Below are 19,234 nucleotides of genomic sequence, written 5' to 3'. Positions count from 1 at the left end.
CGTGTTCCTACGGTGTATTTTTTCCACCTGTACAATGTTCGCCGATGTTGCGGCCGGTCGGTACAGGTTTGTTTCTTAACCGGCCGCATCGAATCCGTGCCGAATCCGTTCGCTCGCTAACGATGGGAGTCATAGAGGTGGAAGAAAATTTGCCAGAGTTTACCAGAAGGGTGGCGAGGGGTTTTGGAATAGTGCAAGGGGTAAGGTTAAAGTGCTGTGAAATGGGCCTTTTTTCTGCCTCCTTTGCCGGGGCATTATCTTCTTAAATCAGTCAGTGTTTTGTGTTTTTTTTTCCTCCGGTACTTAAGAGGTTGAGCTGAAAGGTGGAAAAGGCACTCCAGCGCTCCAAGCAAAGTCGCATCCCTCTCAACCTCAACGCTTCACGATCGGCAAAGTGTAACAAGTGCAGCACAGAGGTGAACACAGTGCAATTCTAGTGCTGTTTTGTTGCGCCCTTCGGTCTGCACGGACCTTCCTTGTCGTTTTGTCTTGTTGCACTGCTTTTCTCTAGCGGTGTTGCGATTTTCCACCCCGTTCAACAAATGAAGGAAACCGGAGGGCCGCAGTGCATCAGACGAATGGGCAGCGCGGTTTGAGGACACTCACTTGCATTTGTCGGTTGATTTTTTACTTTGTCTTCCACCCACAGCCACCCTCTTTTCCCATGCGTCCCACTCCAGGCGCAGAGTTCGCTTCGTTGATCAGCTGATTGCTGTGGGAAAATGTTTTGCACTAATTGAGGCGAAATTACCGCCCTTGGATTAATGCCCGGTGCATCACTATTCCTTGTTTGGTGGCTGACTGAGAAGGTGCTACGATTTCAATGACCCACATTTGTGCCCTCGGAGTGTTATCGAACACCGTGAAGGTCGAGTTTTTAATACGGTTGTTATGTTTTGTTGTTACATTCCATCGAGCTGATTTGTGTGGAATGCAACTTCAAACGTGTAAAAAGCTATTTCTGTTAAAAAAAAGACACCAACAATTTAAAATACCATACTTATTTCATGAAGCATTTATCCTTTGCAAACAAGGTCATATTACTCTTTCTTGTGGATTGCACTAATATAATACACTTGTTATATCAGCAGCTAATTTAATATTTTGCCGAAAATTGATCTTCAAATGGTATGAAAAAATCAAGTTTGCAATGTGTGATTCCTAAAAATATTTGATGAATATTGTATCAAAATAACATGACGTAACACTTACCGAATTGTGTCCCAGGGTCTCCAGGATCCAAACTGCACCTACTACTTCAAGCACTACTGCCATGAACACATTTCTACAAGAAACAAAAAAGAACCATGTAATAAAGTTCTCCATTAAATAATATGATATTGATACTTACCCTTTCCCTACCTTCACAAAAGAACACATTAGAACACTGATTAGCACACTCAAACACATACGCATAACGATTATACGCATCACGCAGAGATTAACAATAGATATTCGACATAGAACCTTGAAGCAATATATTTACGAGAAAATTACACTTTAACCCTCTTTGAACACTTTTCCTTTCAATCACTGCCTACTGTTACCACTTTAATCAATGGGTTTCCGCAAATATCATTCCAAAGGCTACTTTAAACACTTCATTTATCGCAATTAGAAAGCATTGGATCGGTGCACATCGTTCGCCTGACAAGTAAAAACTGGAGAGCTAAGCAGAATACGCTCTTGAATCTAAGCAACAAGAGAGAAATGGAGCGTCAAATCCAGTTCATCATTCGACTAAAAGGGTAAAATAATTAGGTCAAACCCGGATTTGGATGTTGGAGAGAAAATTTTGTGTGAGAGAAATTCTACATGAAACACCTGCAAGAGTTGATCGATCGTCGCAGGATTGAGTAATGTCCGAACAGAGAGATAACAGAAAGCACGTGCAAATGCGATGGCTTGAGCTGACCAGGCAAACGACCTTGAAGCTAGATTACGTGAACAGTGCGCCACAATGGAAGCAAATTTGGTAAAAGGTAGTGAATGTTCGAGTAGCTCCTGAATATTGCGAAAAAGTTTACGAAAGTTTTAGTTTAAGTTCAGTTATTTTGGCATTTAGTGTCCAGTGCTGCGAATTGTATTGAGTGTGAAAAAGGTAACAGGTGAAGAATATTGTAACTTCCACAGTTCTTCGACGTGAATGTGTAGTGCAGTGTGTGTGACAATGGTAGCATTAAAATATTCAGAAACAACAATTCTATTGGCATCCTAAACACCAAGCCTCGAGCACAGTGCAGTGAACTGAGTGTGACAATAGTAAAAAGGGTGAAACAGTCTTTTTCGGTATCAACTGGTGAGTTCAAACAAGTTTTATATCTTTCCCATTATAAACAACAACAATAGTGGAAACAAAACTGCATCAGTCCGACATTGCTTTCAGTTGCATTGCAAAAATCAATTTGAATATTTTAAAAGCAAACTCCCTTTTCCCTTACGACTAGTACTGGATACCATCAAAAGGAAACTAGGAGAGTAGGATGAGTCTTTCCCGGGAGCATAAAAAGCCCTCACGTGCATACTTTCCACGGTGTACAATTACTTTCCCACCGTTATTTACCGAGCGTGTCTGCGAAATGATTTCAATAAACTTCACCATGCCAAACGCGCCAGACTGGTCCGACCTGATAGTTTCGATCGGTTTCGAAACGATCGATCGAACCGTTTCTATGGTGATCGCAAATGGACGGTGAATCTACCGCCTCCCGCAAAGCTCCGAGCAAGTTGCACGTTGGTCAGCGCGGGTAATCAACGAGAACAACCGCCAGCAACCAGCAACCAACATTCCCCACGCCTAGCCTTCTTCGTCGACATTTCGTGTGCACCAAAGCGCTGAATAATCAATTAGGATTTTCGAGTCCAGCGGAATCGGTGGAGCTCCTGGAGGGGTTCGGGAGGGGGGTAGAAATAAACCTGTACCCCGGGTGAGATCCCGCGAGTAAGATGTTAGCTTTAATTACCGAACTAATCACTTCGTGATGGTTACGATCGGTTATTCGGAGGGTGCCCTTTACCTTGGCGCCCACCAGTGTTTCGGTCGGTGGTTCGCTAACGTTTCCGTGTTATTTCAGACTGTTAAACCTGGACTCCATTTCATCCACCACGCTTTGGTCAGAGTCGGTTTGAGGTGCTCCAGTGTCCACGAAGGGATAAGGTTACACTTGATGCCGTAGCAAAACATGGCCACAAAGCTCAAACGGTGTGCAAACATTCCCGTCCGGATCGGCTCCCGCGGCTCAAAGCGTTCGATTACGGGCCACAAACAAATCCCAACGATCGCCACTTTGGGCCCGATCGTGCACTTGGCTTTAGCTGCGGGATTAAAGACTCCTTCGGCGTCCAAAGCTCGATAACAATGAGCAGATGCTGCCTACCCCTCGCGCGGCTGCACGAGCAAGCCGAGCGTTCCGAAGAAAGCCAGCAGCAACGCACGATCTGGTGGAGAATTTTCCGAAACCGCCCAAGAATCCCTCGGTCAGATCGAAGAAAGCTCTTTTGCAAGCGCGATAGTGGATCGTGTTCGAAAGGAAAAACATCGAACGGCGTCCGTCTATCACTCACTGTCGCGGGAATCCATCCAATCGTGCAGCAGGGATGCCGGGCGTCCGGATTAGTGCTTGTTTGTATTCAATTTCTTCTGGCTGATCCCCGGCTAAGCATATACTTTATAATATTTATCTTCACCCAGGCCGCACTCCCGAAGGGCAGCCGAGAATATCGCTTTACCCGTTTCGGACTCATTTCAGCGTATTCCCAGAGCGTTTACCTTTCCTCCCGTTCTTCCTTCATCTAGTCACCGTTTTTCACTGAAGTAATGGACCATGCTGTTAAAATTCAATTCTTACCTTGCGCGCCCTTCCATCTACCGAGTGCGGGAATGGGGAAAATATAGATTGCCATAAATGTGGCGTTTTCATATTGATTTTACCGGCGTAAAGGTTGTACCTTCGCTCGTCTCTCCACTCGCACTACACCTTGCCAGCTCCAGCTTATTTCGTGAATGTAGAACGTTATTTTCTCAAGACGCTAGTGATTAGGCCGCGGTGTGTTTCAATGGGCAGCACAAACAAATTTCTTTTTCTGCCGGTACATTAGCATGATGCGAGCGGGTTTAACTCCGCGCAATGTTATAGCCCAGTGGCCTATCGGGTTCTACGGCTACGACTCGGTCGCTTCACTTCTATTATTATGGGCATTTTTCTTGCTCAATAAAAACCGGGCTTTCGCTTCGGGCCAGGAGGGTCGACGATCCGATGCGGTCCGGTCCGTTTCGGTGAGAATTTACCAGAGCTTCCAAGAACGCTTACGTCTCCCACCCGCGTCCAACGAACATGAACAACGATCGCGTGAATCTAGCCAACTTTCTTCGACCAACCTGCACCGAAGTAGATGGATGAAAAACTCGCAGCTCGTGGGTGAAAGATACGATTTTCTTCTCTTTTTTCTTAATATATCACCTCCGAAGTTCAATTGAATCAAACGCCAATGAGCAATGAGTTGGAGGGCGTTAGCACTCGGAGGTGCCCCGGTCGGTCGTTAGTTGTGAAACCGTGGGTGAGTTATGGGACGTGCATAATTTGGTGGTATTTTATTGGACGTAATTCCATTTGAATGCAAACGATTTGTGAATCTCCCCGAGGGGAGTGGATAGCGTGCGAGGTGCAAAACCTGCCTGTTTCGCTGCCTTTCGGTGGAGGAAAACGAGCGCCAACGGAGCGGATGGTGTGCCCTCCCGGCCGGTCGGTGTAATTTTCCAATAAACCGCAAAACCGCTCCCCCTTTCCCGGGCTGCATCTCGGCCATTCCCGGAGGCCCGCACTTGGCAACCGTTACAACGAAATCCCGGGATGGAAAACCCATCTCTCACCCCGGTCGCCGGTGGTTGCACTGAATCTGAACAAGGTCGAACCGACTCAAGCTTCACGCCAGCCAAGGTGTCAGTGATATTCCGGGCGTAGGACCCCAGCGACAACCACACCTTTCCAGTCCTCTGCGTTTGGCTGTCGCAGGGAAGGCCGCAGGCGGTACGATTTGAATCTTAGCCTATCCAGATCGATTCAAACCTGTCTCACCGGTCTCTTGCCGGTTCCTTCTCTCCCTGGATCATTGGCCGGTCCAAAAGGTGGGCCTTGCGGTACTGTCTGCCATTTATCTCGTTTCCGGAATCCTCTCAAGTGCTCAAGACGGACGAGCGCATACACAAACACCAACGGACGGGACGCAACTGGAGCAAACCTACGGAAAAGAAAGCATCATAGGGTTTCGAGAAAGTGGAAATCGAGTCCCATACACCACCGGCGCCCACCCGGCATCTGGCCTGAATGTGACCACAATGTATGAAAGGTGAAGTTTAATCGAGCTCAGGCCGTGCGAATGGCTCGTGTGGTATCTTGCTTCATTAACATTGGTACCTGTTTGCAAACCGAGCAGCGTGAAGATAAGCTTAAGTTTGGTAAAATCTCATCAACAAGTGCTGATTTTTTAAATTATATATCTCTTCATATCCCTATTTCTAGCTCTCTCACGAAGTGCAGCTAATACCAAGATCACGCAAGGTGTCACTGATCATAATTGAAATTAATTACCCTTCACACTTCACCCTTGACCCGGGCTTGCACCGTTTACAGGAAATTTAATTACAAGCCTACGTCCGCCCAATTGCCGCGCGTCGAACCGGCCAAATTAACGCCTCAAAAATCCAACCCAAAATTCCCAGGCGTTTCGAGCTTCCCGCAAGCCAAACGGTTTAGGGCGAAATTTGGCTCACACTTTTTTGTGGTGCTCAGTGGGAACGGTGGGACAGCCTTCGCCGCCGCTGCCGCCGCCGCCACGGAATGGAATCACTTTCGGTGAAAACAAATCACTCGTGTCAAATGGGTCCGCGTGGAGAGAGAAATTAACTGCCCGGACAGGCGTAACCATGTTAAAAGATAAATATTTTCGTAATATCGATCCGTTCCATGAGGGTTTTCTTTTTCGTCTATGCTTCGCCAGCTTGCGGATGTCTTGCGGGTGGGAACGCGAGCGGGGGGGACACACTGGCCAACGATGTGTCTCTGCCTTTCTTTCACTCGGTCTCAAATCTCAATCGGCTTGAAAAGCAAAACGGCAAACGTCTTCGCCCTCCGAGCAGCCCTCCAATTGGGCCGTGATTGACGAGATTCGATGTGGTTCATTTTTCTCCGTAACACATTTTGACATACCGGCGGCGGCTTGAACAGAGTCACCCTTTGTCCCGCCCGATGAGCCCCACGTGGAGGGTGGGGAAAACATGTGAAGTCGGGCCGATTCACCATTACCTCCCGACACCGGCCGAGAAATCAAGGTGCGCGGACTAAGCAGAGCGGACAGCTTGCCCGGTTGACTTCTAGCCTAGTTTCTTTCAGCTCACGTGCTCCGGAACCCGCGAGCGCGCGCGCGCAAGGATGACCTTCTCCTGCTGTTGTTGGTGATGATGATGATGATGATGATACACACATTACCTTTCGGTGCAGAGATGATCTCATTTGACCGTTATTTCAATTCAATCAACCTCCCAGGCGGCTTTGAGTAATGTTACCGAAGGATCAATCAGTCAAGTAGAGCCGAGTGTGAAGGGTTAAGTGACGAGTACAAAACTCTCCCTTTCGCGCGGCGTGAAACGTGGATAAGCCTACAGCTTCCAGTGCATCGAGTACCTACTTCGCTCATTAGAAGCCTGATCGTCGGCTTGTGCCAGCCAAGTGAGGCCTGATCAGGTGTTGGAAAAGGCGTTCGGGTGTGTCCTGATGTGAACAGCACATCTCGAGCGGGCATCGCAGCAAACGAGTTCAAACGTTAGGAATGCCGTTCCCTTCGAGAAATGCCGTTATAGGTCATTAGACGGGGAACGTACATCATCGCTTCATACCGAACCCGCAACGTCTATGCCGGAGGTCGGGGTTCCAGCAGGTTCTTGTGTACATAGTTTCCCGGCTCTAGGAAAACACTCTTGCTGGTTGATTGATCTCGTTATGCCACCAACGAAGCCTCGAGAACGATACTCGTGATGGACGTTCTGAGATGTCTAATTTCACCGGACCTTCCCTCACCGGAGTTCTTGGCGTCCTTCCTTCCTCCATCCCAAGGAACCGAATAAACCGAACGATGATCGATGCTTGATCGGGCGTAAGTGTTTGAAGGAATTCGGAAATTAAATAACTGTTGCCCTACCTATAAGAGCGCACGTTGCCATAGGCACTTGCACGTACGAGCTGCGGAACACCTTGGGAGGTTGGCAGGCCGTCTGGCACGAGCCACCACTTAGCCTTAGGTTCACCTGCCCGATGTCTAGAGACCGCGAACCCACTCGAAAGGCCACGAAAACTCCGATTCGATTCTGTCAGCTATTTCACCAAATCCTTTGGTTCTTCGAGGGTTCTGCTGTTTATGTTTCCCCCCTTCTACCGCATCGCTGGGCACTCCTATTGCTCATCCGGCGATAAGTGATCTTTTCATTAGCCCCATTCATCGATCAAATCGGTTCAACGAACGTCTTAGTGTGGCTCGTGCTCACTGCCCAAACAATCTTTGGAGGTGAATGTGGTAAAATTTTTCTCTACTCTGGGGGGTCTGATTTTTATTTTTATTTTCTTTTTTTTTTTGTTGTAGTGATCGTGAAGTGGCCAGACGCGAAGTGATCGTAATCAGATTTGGTTTCGAAGAGAAACTGTGCCTTTTTTCAAATTCATTTCAAACAAGATATTTTCGACAAATGAACATAATTATCTGATCATCTACCGATAAAACACACCTTCCAAGATAGAGAGCAGAACTGATGGAGAAAGGGGGTGGGAGCGATATAAATATAAAAGGATCAAAGAGATTGAGACATTCGTCACCATCGATCAGCGGAGTTTTGGCAGAAGGCGATCAATCGGGCGATCGCGAAAAAAAACCCTAACCCAAACCCGAACCAGTTTAGACAGTGTCAAAGGGGAACTTGTTGAACAAAACAGCAACAGCGCGATTTCCCCAGCCCATCCCCTTCCTTTGCACCCCCTTCGCACCACAAAGGCACCCCATCTTTGTAGGACGAAAACGCATCGATCGCAGATAGACGTCATGTTTTGGTGCCCCTAATGATGGGTCATTAATTTTGCTTCGGTTGCGTATGCGCTTTTAAACGAGATTGTGAACCGTTTTCTTCTTCAATTTCTGCCCGCTCCAGTACCCAGCTGGTCCCCAACACCGTTCTGATGCAACCTGACACGATTGTTTGGCGCAAGAGCCCGGGGACAAAGCGCAACGCGTCTTCCAAAGAAGGAATCTCGCTCGGAATGATTTTGCCCCATCAGCCTGAGTGTGTGGCACGTGCGGCGGACTGGCCCTGGCCGGAGCTGCTTATTTTTGTGCGCTTCTGTGTGCGGCTAAATTATGATAAATATTTTCCTATTAGCGCTCCAGCTCCGACCAGGCCCCGACACTCCGATGACGACTCTTTAAATGACTCAATTAGCTCACGTGGGCCCCTGGGGTAACGCGCGTACGCGTCCGGGCGTCATTCACGTATGGGCGACGAATCGTGGTGGCCGCCCAGGGACTCCCGGGGGGAGATTACGGTGATCGCGCGAAGAAATCGATGGCGATTTCTGATAGTATCGAGATAAAATTGCCATCAAATAGGCGCTGATTGTTGGTTCCACGCGGCCAAAGCCGCCGGAATGTGGACACGCGGGATTTTATTGTGATGATAATGGGCTGGATTTAGATATGGGGGGATTTTCGGTGGTGAACGCTAAAAACACATTCCGTGTCGTTCGAATGCTGCGTGGAGCGGGCCATTCATTGACAATTTATAAAATATTTTCCTTAATCGACTCGAAGCCGTTCGGGAACAATCGCCGGTGTTGATGCTTAGCGCCGAAATTGATTTAAATCGAAGAGAATGGCCGCATGTTGTACTGATTTTAGGTCAAGAGATTGTTACTTTCATTTATGAAAACTATGTATGCTTGGCGATAAAATGAAACAAAAAAATTGGCAAATTAATAGTAACGATGAATGAACAATGGAATTTTTTTTGCATCAAATGAGCTTCGTTAATTTGGAATCATGTGCTCGGCTTCTTTTTATGCCTTTATGCTTTGTATTTTAGCTACTTTTTATGCTCCGTTTAGATGATCTACTATATGAAAGGCACCTCAAGAAGTAACTTTTTGCGCAAATTGACTGATCTTATTAACGCTAATTGAATGGTATGTAAATAATTGTATCACCCCCGATTAATGGATCCACTCCGGTGCCTACGGCGGGTTCAAATAACTTTTTCAATTGAATTCCGAAGGAAGAAAAAAATTTAAATATCGGTCAACCCGGCGGTTTTTACCACCCTCTACCCAGCCCAGGAAAGACGACTTAGAAACCTTTTCGCTTTATCGTGGAGGATAGTTTTTTTTTCTTCATTTCTGGTGGACGGAATTCGGGAGGGCAGCCCTGACAGCCTGTGACCTACTTTTCTACCGGCCCCCTCGAAACTCTGATTCGCAGGTTGATCAAATCAAGCGAAGGGAATGGACTCCCGGATGAATTCGGCCTCCCGCCAAAGGGAAGCTTTAGAAAATTATCGCCACAATCGCACACAATGACGCGTTTTTCCGATGCCAGAAGCAACGAACTGTCTTCACCAGGAAGGATTTTTTCTCGACGCCTCCCGAAATAAGAAGGGGTGAAAACCATTGTACCCGGTTGAATAGCGCTGAACCTGACCTGTCCGCCAGGCTAGTCCGTCCGAAAACTACCGGACTTTCAGGGCCGGTCGAATGTGCCTCCGCTGACAACCGCGCGAGCGCAGGAACCTGTCAATTATTACACGTTATTAAAACCATCATTATTTATGTTCTCTCTATTTTTGGGCTGCTTCTAATGCCGATGCCCCGGGAGAAATGGTTAGGCAGCGCAACGGAAGCGTGATCAGCCACCGTGCGTTAGCTGCTCGGAGCCTTAGCTTTCCGGCGGCAAGTGATGGGTTGAAATGTGTCGATGGAAGGCAACATTCTTCGGACAGGAAAGCAAAAAATAAGAAAGAAATGGTACCCACCAGGAATCTTTTGCAGGAGAAAGAACGGACGCACCGGCGCGTCCGATGAAAGATTTATGTCCACGTCCTCCCGGGCCGCGGCTGACGAACCATTCAAGTTTGATCGATCCACGCCGAGAGGGGAAGGAAAAATGCGTACGTGGTGATCATAAATCGAACCACGCGGAAAGGCTCAGGTTAAACCAGTCGATAAACGTGTCTGTGACACCTGAAGAAGCCCCCTAGAAAAGTCGGGGACCAAATAATCATAAGTCTTTGAGATGGGTTTCCGATGCCCATCCGATGCACCTGACGTACGGATTACCGAGGAGGTTCTCCGAAGGCTTCATATTGAAACCGACAACAGGCACGACTGATAGGCTCCATTGAAAGCTCCTTCTTTCATCCATGCTGACCATGTCATCGATCACCGGATCCGACGACGGATCATTTGTAGGATTAAATGGCTCCAGCCAAACGGCGGCATCGTCAGCAAGAGCGATAGCGAACTAAACATGACATACATACACACGGTCAGCGATGGCAGCTGGCCGGAAAGGGAGTGTTCGAGGGTGCGAAAAGTGGCAGCTACTACTAGCAGCAACAACAACAAAAACCAGGATCACTCAAAATGTTTCCTTCACAGCAAGAAGTGACTCGACCTACGCAAAGATGGAAGACAAACAAACCTCAGAACAAGCTACCGCTGTCGATACGCAATGGAAAGCCGATTAGAGTCCTTTGAGGGAAGCCCTTAGCCGGCTCACCACGTCTTGGGCTCCAGTGCAAGAAGTCATCGAGTCGTCAATAGTGTGCCCACACGCGCCACTCCGAGCAGCTTTGAACGATCGTTGACTGACGGAAATGCATGCATTTATTGATCTCGCCAGACGTCGCCAGGGTGGCGCCTTCTAATCCACGCCAAAGCTAGCTGGGAAGGTGTTCATGGAATCGGCCTACCTTCCATACCCTGAGGGCCTCCCCTGCACGATGGCGGATACGATCGAACGGACGCCGTTCGGGGGTCTCATGCTCCTGCATTTAGCTCCTGAAACACGGAAATACAATCGCGCGGTGCTGTTGCCGTTGAGTATTGACCAAGCTGCACCGTATAGCACCTTTTTCTAAACAACAAAAACATGCGTAGGCGGATTTGCATTCAGGCGCCGTTTGGCAGCGATTTTTTGTTGTTGTGTTCATTCCTTCAAACGGAATAAATTGGATTGTAAGCTTCGGAACAATCGTTTAAATTTTGCAAAAGGTTTGTGCTAACCAACCAATGAGTTTACGGTGGAGAAGTAAGAGGTCGTTGCAGTGAGGCAAGGCGGTGCAGGCAGCGAAACCGATGTGAGCGCATATGTCGTCTTATCTCCTACAATATCTCAACACTTAAGGCTAGGCAAAGCATTAAAGTTCCAATTTGTCGACAAAGACTTGTTGGTAAACATAGGAGGAAAATCCTTGATGCTGCTTGTTTTGTTTTTTGTCAATTTTTGTATTTCTTCTGTAGTTGGTGTACACTTTTTTTTTACCGAATTAAGAAGAAGGGCTACCCAACACATTTCATACTAAACTAGTAAGCAAATTAAACATTAGCAATCGTTCAGTTATTCATTTAGTTCAACTCATAGTAAGTTATAACAGCTATGCTTTTGTATAAATATTCCATAAGCATACCTAGACGATAGAGAGGAAAAACAAATTCACAAACATGGCGTCAGGCGGAATTTGAACCACTTTTTCCACCGCTCAGGTCCGTTATGCTTTCGTTATGCAAAACCGTGTCGATTCGTTGTAAAAATAAATATGAAAATCAAATTGTTACGCGACTTGGGCATTGTGCGTCCGCCATGAAGTTGACCCAGCCGGTTAACCCCGCTAGTGCTCCAAATTTCATTATGCAACCGATACCGGCACTTGAGGGCCGGTGGAGAAATGGCTGCTCCACCCAGAGCGTACGAGAAAAATGAAATTAAAGCGAGCACCAGCACCGTGCTGCATAAAGTATGCCCATCAAAAGCTGATCCTTTCACCCGCCTGAAATGCCACGGAATCAGTTTGGAATATGAGGGGAGGAGCGGCCGACAACGAGAATGTTTTCGCCCGCCGGAAATGATCCAAATTTTATGCTCCTCAACAACCTGACACTCGTCTAAATACGCCACTTGAACAGGCTCGTTCAAAGACGGTCCAAGCCAAATAAACAAACCTCAAGGTGTGTGTGCCTCTAACGGACCTCGATAACCCCGAATCGGCGGGCCTTCGCTGAAGCATTCCGACCACGATGGACGTACCCAGGCGGACAAGCGCACCTTCGCGCATTCGGCATCTTCACGCGATGCGAACGTTTAAGGCGCATTACTTTATCAACGGCTCGAGTGCTATTTATCGGATTAGTGTATAACATCAACCTCGACGCTCGCCGGGTTCGCCGTTGAGGTGCCGGTGATGTCTGTCGCAGGGGCTTTAGGAACGGCCATCGCATCTTCAGCTTTCCTACTCGACGATCAAGCGACGCCCATTTCGAGCTGCCGTCGGGGTTTTCACCTCTTCAGCACGGGACGCCGGACCTCACTCGCGCACGTGTTGCAGGCGTTCCGATCTTCCAAAAAAAAAAGGCCCCCGGGTGATCCGGTAGAAACACTTGCTCCATGACCCGCTGAACTTTTACCCGTTCCTTTTTTTATTTTCTGCCTGATCATCCTCCGCGATTCGATGTGACGCCCCTGGATCGTGGACACGCAGATAAACGGAGCTCAACGTCTTGCGGCTGAGCGGACGGTCAGTCCGGTACGCTACGGACGCGCTACCTAGAGACCCCGGAGAAGCCACGGCAATAGGCGTGAAACGCTTCGGGTGTAAATATATCCACGACAAGGGAATAGATAGATTTCATTCAGCACCTACGCAAAACGGGCCACGCGATCCAACCCTCGCTGGCTGGAGCTGCCGGTAAGGCTTTGCACAAAACACATGCGTTCGGTCCGTGACCCTCTCCTTTCAGAAGGTTCCCTGCCTTCTTCTGCTGGCGGAGAAGTATTCACATTCGTATTTAAATCCGCCATAACGGAGGTTTATCGAAAATGTCGGATGATGAGGAGCCCGAGGCCGCACCGGCAACCGAGACTGTCAGCAAACTGACGAGCCGAGACACACCACACGGAATCTTCCACAAGGTCCCACAAGCTGGTGTCGGCAGGCTGGACAATCAAACGAGCCCGCTGGTAACCTCGAAACAAGTGACTATTTCTGGATACTCCTCGCTGCAGAGCTCCACGTCCCTTTGGCCGTCGGCAACGATAATGGATCAACACGCGGAGGTACGCCGGACCCGCACGTTCCTCGTCATAACCCAGCGATGACATTGGAATGTTGGAAACGATCGAACAATCAACTTCATGATTTTTTTTTATTCACCTTCACCATCTCCTCCAGGAATCACCGGAAGACACACGTGCCTAACGCTGGCCTTTGCCAACGTGCGGTCCGTGTTGTCCCGTCGACGCCTACCGACATCTATGACTAATCAATTGAATCGGACGGACATAGGCCACGGACACCAGCTCCAGACCCGGGTCAGGGGTCACTGCCGATGAAAGCGCTTCCCGTGTTGGCTACACCCATCTCGGACGTCGGCCACGCCGTATCAACGTTGCGTCGGTGGACTTTGCTGTCGAGGCTCTTTTGTGTGCTATATGTCTACCACTCCGGACGGGCTTCCGTAACACTGCCACACCGTGACTTGGCGTGAAGCGGATCGCGCTAACGGTGGCTTTCACCCTGACCGCGGTTCAATCCATCGATCAACGTAGTCCTCGTTCGAACCCTCGGAGGGGTCACCTATTGGCAACCGGAGTCTTTAATCCACCCGCCGGAACGGCACTCGGTACATTGTGATTAACAGTATTATTATTGTTTGTTCTCCTTCGTCCTGAGGTTTTTATAAGGAACTCCACCCGATTCCCGGGAGCTGCTCGGTATTCAGTAGCACTCGGGAAAAAGAATTCGGGGGTTACAGTTACATTTTTGACGCGCACCGTACGATCAACACAGGTACCTCCCGCACACCTACACGTCAACTGGCGATAGAAGGTCAGGTCGTTCTAAATCCACTGCTTAGGATGAGTCCACGGTAATTCGCGGCTACTCCCACTTCTTCTGACTCTACTCTTTACGTTCAGTAGAAAGTAGGGAGATTGAACAGGCGATGATCATGAAGCATCAAACATCGAAAAACCAACATTTGGACTCTCGTTACTGTCAAGCGGGTGGGTTAAATTACCGGCCTCTACTCGTGGTAGTGGATTTATTTGCTCTGGCAAAGCGACTCAGAGACACATCGTGAACCTCGTGGCAATTTTCTCCCAAAAGGCTGGTCACTTCACTTGCGTTGCTTTCCTTTCTCGTCCCTTCTTTTCTGAAAAGCTTCGGTAGAAGTAAAAAAGCTGATTCCAAAACACGTCCGCAGAACTTCTTCTCCACGGACGCACGCCGTAATCTTTGATCATAGCACCCGAGCACAAACGCCGTCATCTTGCCGCGGTCGAACGGATTGATCCGCTTTGTGGTAGATATACACCGTGTACACCTTAATTATGTCTTTTGATATAATTTAAATGAAATGATAATGTGCTCCTTTCGGTACACCTTGCACCGATACCAACATCGGAGCTAACGGTATTCCAAATCGGAGGTCGTGCGAATAAGACAGTAAGGACGAAAAGGAGAAGAAGTCTGACCCAAAGGGGGGGAAAGCGCGCTTCGCGTTCGTGGCACGCCGAGCACCCACGGCCAGCGATCATTAACGATCCGTTTCGATCGGTTTCGCGTCTAATAGTTTAAATTGAACGGTTTCAACGCGCACCGCGTGCACCGGAGGTTTTGGCCCCCGAAGCAGCGCTCAGACGATGATCGGCAACGAGCATAATTATTTGTGATTTGATGCTTACGATACAGTACCTTTTTTATTGAGGCTTTTTTTTCTTTCTGGGCAAGTGAGGGTGCAATTGACCCGCTGCTGTTTGCGCTGTTGTACGCTGAAGATGCGAATAATCACCTAAACCACCTAGGCTAAAGTGATCCCCGTGAGGCGTACTTCACGTCGGGCATTGTAACGTCTTATTTGATTTGTTATAGGCGAAATATATATCATTTTGGAGTTCATTGACAGCTGAGAAGCGGCAAATTCGGGGGCCCTCAACAACGGGGCCAGAAAGCTTTCGAAAGTTTGAACCTTAAACGCGATCGTTCAAGGCTGTAGCCATGGACTAGTTTGCGACAACCATGCCACAAACATCACAGTCATAAGTTATACTACAAAATCTTTGAAATAGCCCTGAATTGATTTAATGAAGATTTAGATTATCCTTTTTTAATACTAAACTTTGCTAGAACTGGTGACATTCTCCAAGTTTCTTAACATTCTCCAAATCTATGTCCGAAACATTCCTCCCGTCCATCAAAGAACGACTCAGATCGAAATTAAGACAAAAGGTATGCACCAAACCACACCCATTCTGGAGCCAGACGGCCGCCGCCTTCTTTGGAGAGCCAATCCCTCACAAAAATATTTAAAAAAATAATCCAACCTGAAAGCTCACTGCAACTTTACAGTTTCTGCGCGAGGCCCGATCATTACGCCCAATAAAATCACAACTTCTGTATTTATGACACCCGAAAACCTGCCCGACCGGCCGTGGTGGCCAATCAGTCTCATCCTGTCCGGGCCCGGGGGCCACTCGGATATTTAAAAGGCTAAGCGGGTTTTAATTCTGATTTCTATTTTTTCTCAGTCAGTCTCGGTACGAAGACGATATCATTTGAATATGTATGGCGTATGGAGTGTAAAATTTGCAATAAATTTTATCACTTCTTCACCATCGCGCTCGGTTCCATGGCGACGACCGAGCCCCAGCGCGCCCAGAGCGTTTTGGTTTGGGCAAATTTATGCTAATTCTCCCGTTTCGAACAGGAAGAACCTAAATAGCAACTATTTGCCCCGCGTGCAGCGGAGAGTTAGCAGAGACTCCGCACTGCGGGCTGTGCGAGGTGTGATGATCGATGCGGATCATCTCCGGACCACACTCCGATCCGAAAGGGTGGATGATGTGCGACGCGGCACGGCTTATAAGGCGCGCTGGGAAATGGAACTTCTCTCCTCGGGGGGAAGAAGATTAATGGCAAACGATCCCAAAACGAGTCCATCCAAAATGATCAAAAACGATCGAATGACGGATGATCCCCGGGCAGGGGTCCCCACGGGTAAGGTGATCACCTTTACTGACTGGCGAGATGGATAGAGAGCCTGCCAGCGAAAGAAACAAAACCGGTCCGCCAACGTAACCTTGGAGGTGAAAACATCGCACTTCATTATCACGACAAAGCGAACTAATTTACGTGCACTAATCGTATTGATGATCGTTTATGGCGAGAGTTTTTAATTAGATCATAAATGCCCGTTCCCCACGACTGCCTCCCTCCCTAATGCCAACTGAGCGTCAACTCCCTCCAAAAAAGGGATCTTCTGCCTAAAGCATGAATAAAAAAGCGCAAAATGAGCCCACGGTAGCCTCCGGGCCAACAGGATGAAGTTTATGTTTTTATCGTAGTGCCTGGACGGTGCGTGCATTGGAGACGTCGACCCGGGCAGCCTTCACCTCACGATGGCGCTCGCCGGTGAACGGCGTTTAATGATGGCCCAAAGTCAGTCTGATCGCATCCCGCCCATCACTTTTTAATCCTTGATGGAATTTTTACAGTGCCTTTATTAGTCTGACACATTTCCCGGGTGGGTCTTAGGACCACATTGGGACGGTGCCGTAACCGAGGCTAAAGGCGAAGGAGTATTCTTCCACACCTGTTCGACGAGCCGGAGGTATCCGGTAGGTTCTTCGGTGTGATGTAACATTATTGCCCAATTCTTGCTCGACTCCCGGTTGGGTAATCCCGTCGGATGTCTTTATCAGCTCGGCGTTCGGGAGTCCGTGGCCCGCATGAGGTCAGATTTTAAAGATAGATCTTATACTAACGGTAGGCGGCTGAAAAGGACACACCAAAAGGGAAATGGGCTGCTCGAACGATCGCTATCGCGGACTTTGCATTGGAGATCTTTATTTTACTGAAATCGCTGAGCGGCCCATTAAAACATAGAGCGCCGCCGACTGGCACAAGGACTGTGGGCCATGGCGCACCATCACCACCGACTACCGACTCGCACTAATAATAATCATAAATTGATGATTACATGGTAGCGTTCTCGCGCGGCGCGGGTGAAAAAGCTCGCAGTCTGCAGCCTCGAACACCGGAGCATAACCGAAGCTGGCGCTGCCCTTAGTACCGGAGGTCAGGAATCGTCCGAAAAGAAGTGTTTGTTTCTTCACCTTCCCGCGTCTGGTGGGTGCCACCGTTTCCGCTTCTTCCAACCGAACGATCGTTTCGAACGGTAAATCCGCGAAAGGTGAAGCACGGTCGACCGATCGGTGTTCGATCGGTCCAGTTGGTCGCCGGATTGGAATTGGTAGGTTGATAAAGGCACGAAATCAAACACCGACTACCATCATCATCATCACCATCATCAGCGTCATCGTGGAGGCAGCTCGCGAACCGAATTTCGGAGTCCGCAAAAGGCGGGACCGGCTTGCGACCCCTGACGGTCATCGCAGCTCCGCTCCTTCGTCTCCTTCGAGGACACATGCTACGTAACAACCGTGCCTTCCCCCTTCCCCCTGCCGATTCAGGTTTCAGGTGATCCTAAAGGTCTCTCCTCCCACACGCCGTCCCCCTCACCCCCCTCGCACACCCAGCTCGGCCGTGCTCCCGAGGAAAGGAATTTTTTAATTTGATTTTTTCGGTACAAAATCGCGCCTTCCGTCCTGCCCGTATCTGATCCTCCGGGCCAGGTTGCGCGTTTCGCTGCCGTTCCGTTTCGTCGTGCCGTACCTGATCCATAATCAGGCACATAATCGCACACTCATGCCGCGGCTTGCGCACGGTAACGGGTGCCGTGGCCTTGTTTTGCATATTTTCATTTCGTCATTATTTTTGGTTCGAGTTGCACCCCGCCATCCTTGCGAGAGCAGGGCGTTGCGAAATTTCGTTTGTGAGTTATGAAAATGTGGTGCATTGACCAAAGCGTTTGACCGTTGCGTCCGGGCTGGCGGAGAAAATAAAGGCGTGTGTCCCGGAGAACTCATTCGTTGAGTAGAGTTGTGCCTTATGAGTCTTTTGGCGGAAAGCAGCCATATGCATTTTCACCCAAGATTCGTTCATATTGATTCACGAATGTTTTACAATTCGAATCTTCAAACATTTATAAATCTTCCGATACATTTGTGAATCTTAATTATGTTTTCATGAATCCTATTGATTTTTTAATGAGCATGGAGTGGGCGACAAAAAAAACAAAAAATTTGGGTGTGGGGGGTTTTCCCTAGCATTTTAGTGATTCTTTGCGTTTCATGAATCTGTTATTCTAAATCGAAGCAAAATCAATCTGAATCTGATTTATCAACCTCTTTATTAAATTCTGTTCTGTTATCTGTTTTTTAAATTGAACAAAAAGGCATTTAGATTTATTAATCAGAATTTTAAATGATCAAACTTTATTAAACGTTTTATATTTCTTGATGACAACGATTACTTTCGTGCAGAAATTTTCCATGGAATTTATGTGAAATAATATACATATTTTTTTGTGTCGTTAAAAGAAGCAAAATACATGGAAAATGGATGCTGATGGGCACTTTATCGATGTTCAAGCACACATCCATAGCTGTAAAAATCTTTCCCTTTCGATCTCTTCCCACTGCACGAACACACATGACTCAAAGTTCATTACCTAACACTTGACCCCTCCGGTGTGGTGTCGTTAGCGTCGAGTCGCAAGCGGAAATCAACCTGTTCGCGCAATGACGCAGAGCAGGTAAACAGTAGGAAAACATTTTCGAACAACAACAACAAAAAAAAGGCAGGAAATACCACACCGACTCCCCAAACGAAGATACAAACAGACAATTTCCTCGCGAGCGACTCATCCCGGGCCCTCTCCCAAGGTGGTGCAATTCCATCGGCACAAATTACCGTCCATAACTCAAATAATGAGATAATTTTCAAACGATCAAGAAATTATCTTTCTCTCTTTTCGTTCCGCTGATGATTTCGCTGGTTTTTGACGGACGGCGCAAGGCCGGCAGGCAA

At 48.1% G+C, this 19,234-nt stretch overlaps 1 protein-coding gene across 1 annotated transcript in view; it reads right to left on the bottom strand.

Moving 5' to 3' along the window:
- LOC131293474 (angiotensin-converting enzyme-like) overlaps positions 1–19,234 on the bottom strand; it is a 146,624-nt gene that overhangs the window by 75,684 nt on the left and 51,706 nt on the right. The window contains exons 7-8 of the mRNA XM_058321552.1: positions 1,352–1,358; positions 1,213–1,285 (exon numbers count right to left, since the gene is read on the bottom strand). Of these exons, the coding sequence (XP_058177535.1) occupies positions 1,213–1,285; positions 1,352–1,358 (80 nt within the window). The remainder of the gene's footprint in view (positions 1–1,212; positions 1,286–1,351; positions 1,359–19,234) is intronic.

The sequence above is a fragment of the Anopheles ziemanni genome, chromosome 2 (assembly GCF_943734765.1).
Source record: "Anopheles ziemanni chromosome 2, idAnoZiCoDA_A2_x.2, whole genome shotgun sequence".
Classification (NCBI taxonomy): domain Eukaryota; kingdom Metazoa; phylum Arthropoda; class Insecta; order Diptera; family Culicidae; genus Anopheles; species Anopheles ziemanni.
This window is presented reverse-complemented; position numbering and strand designations above follow the sequence as displayed.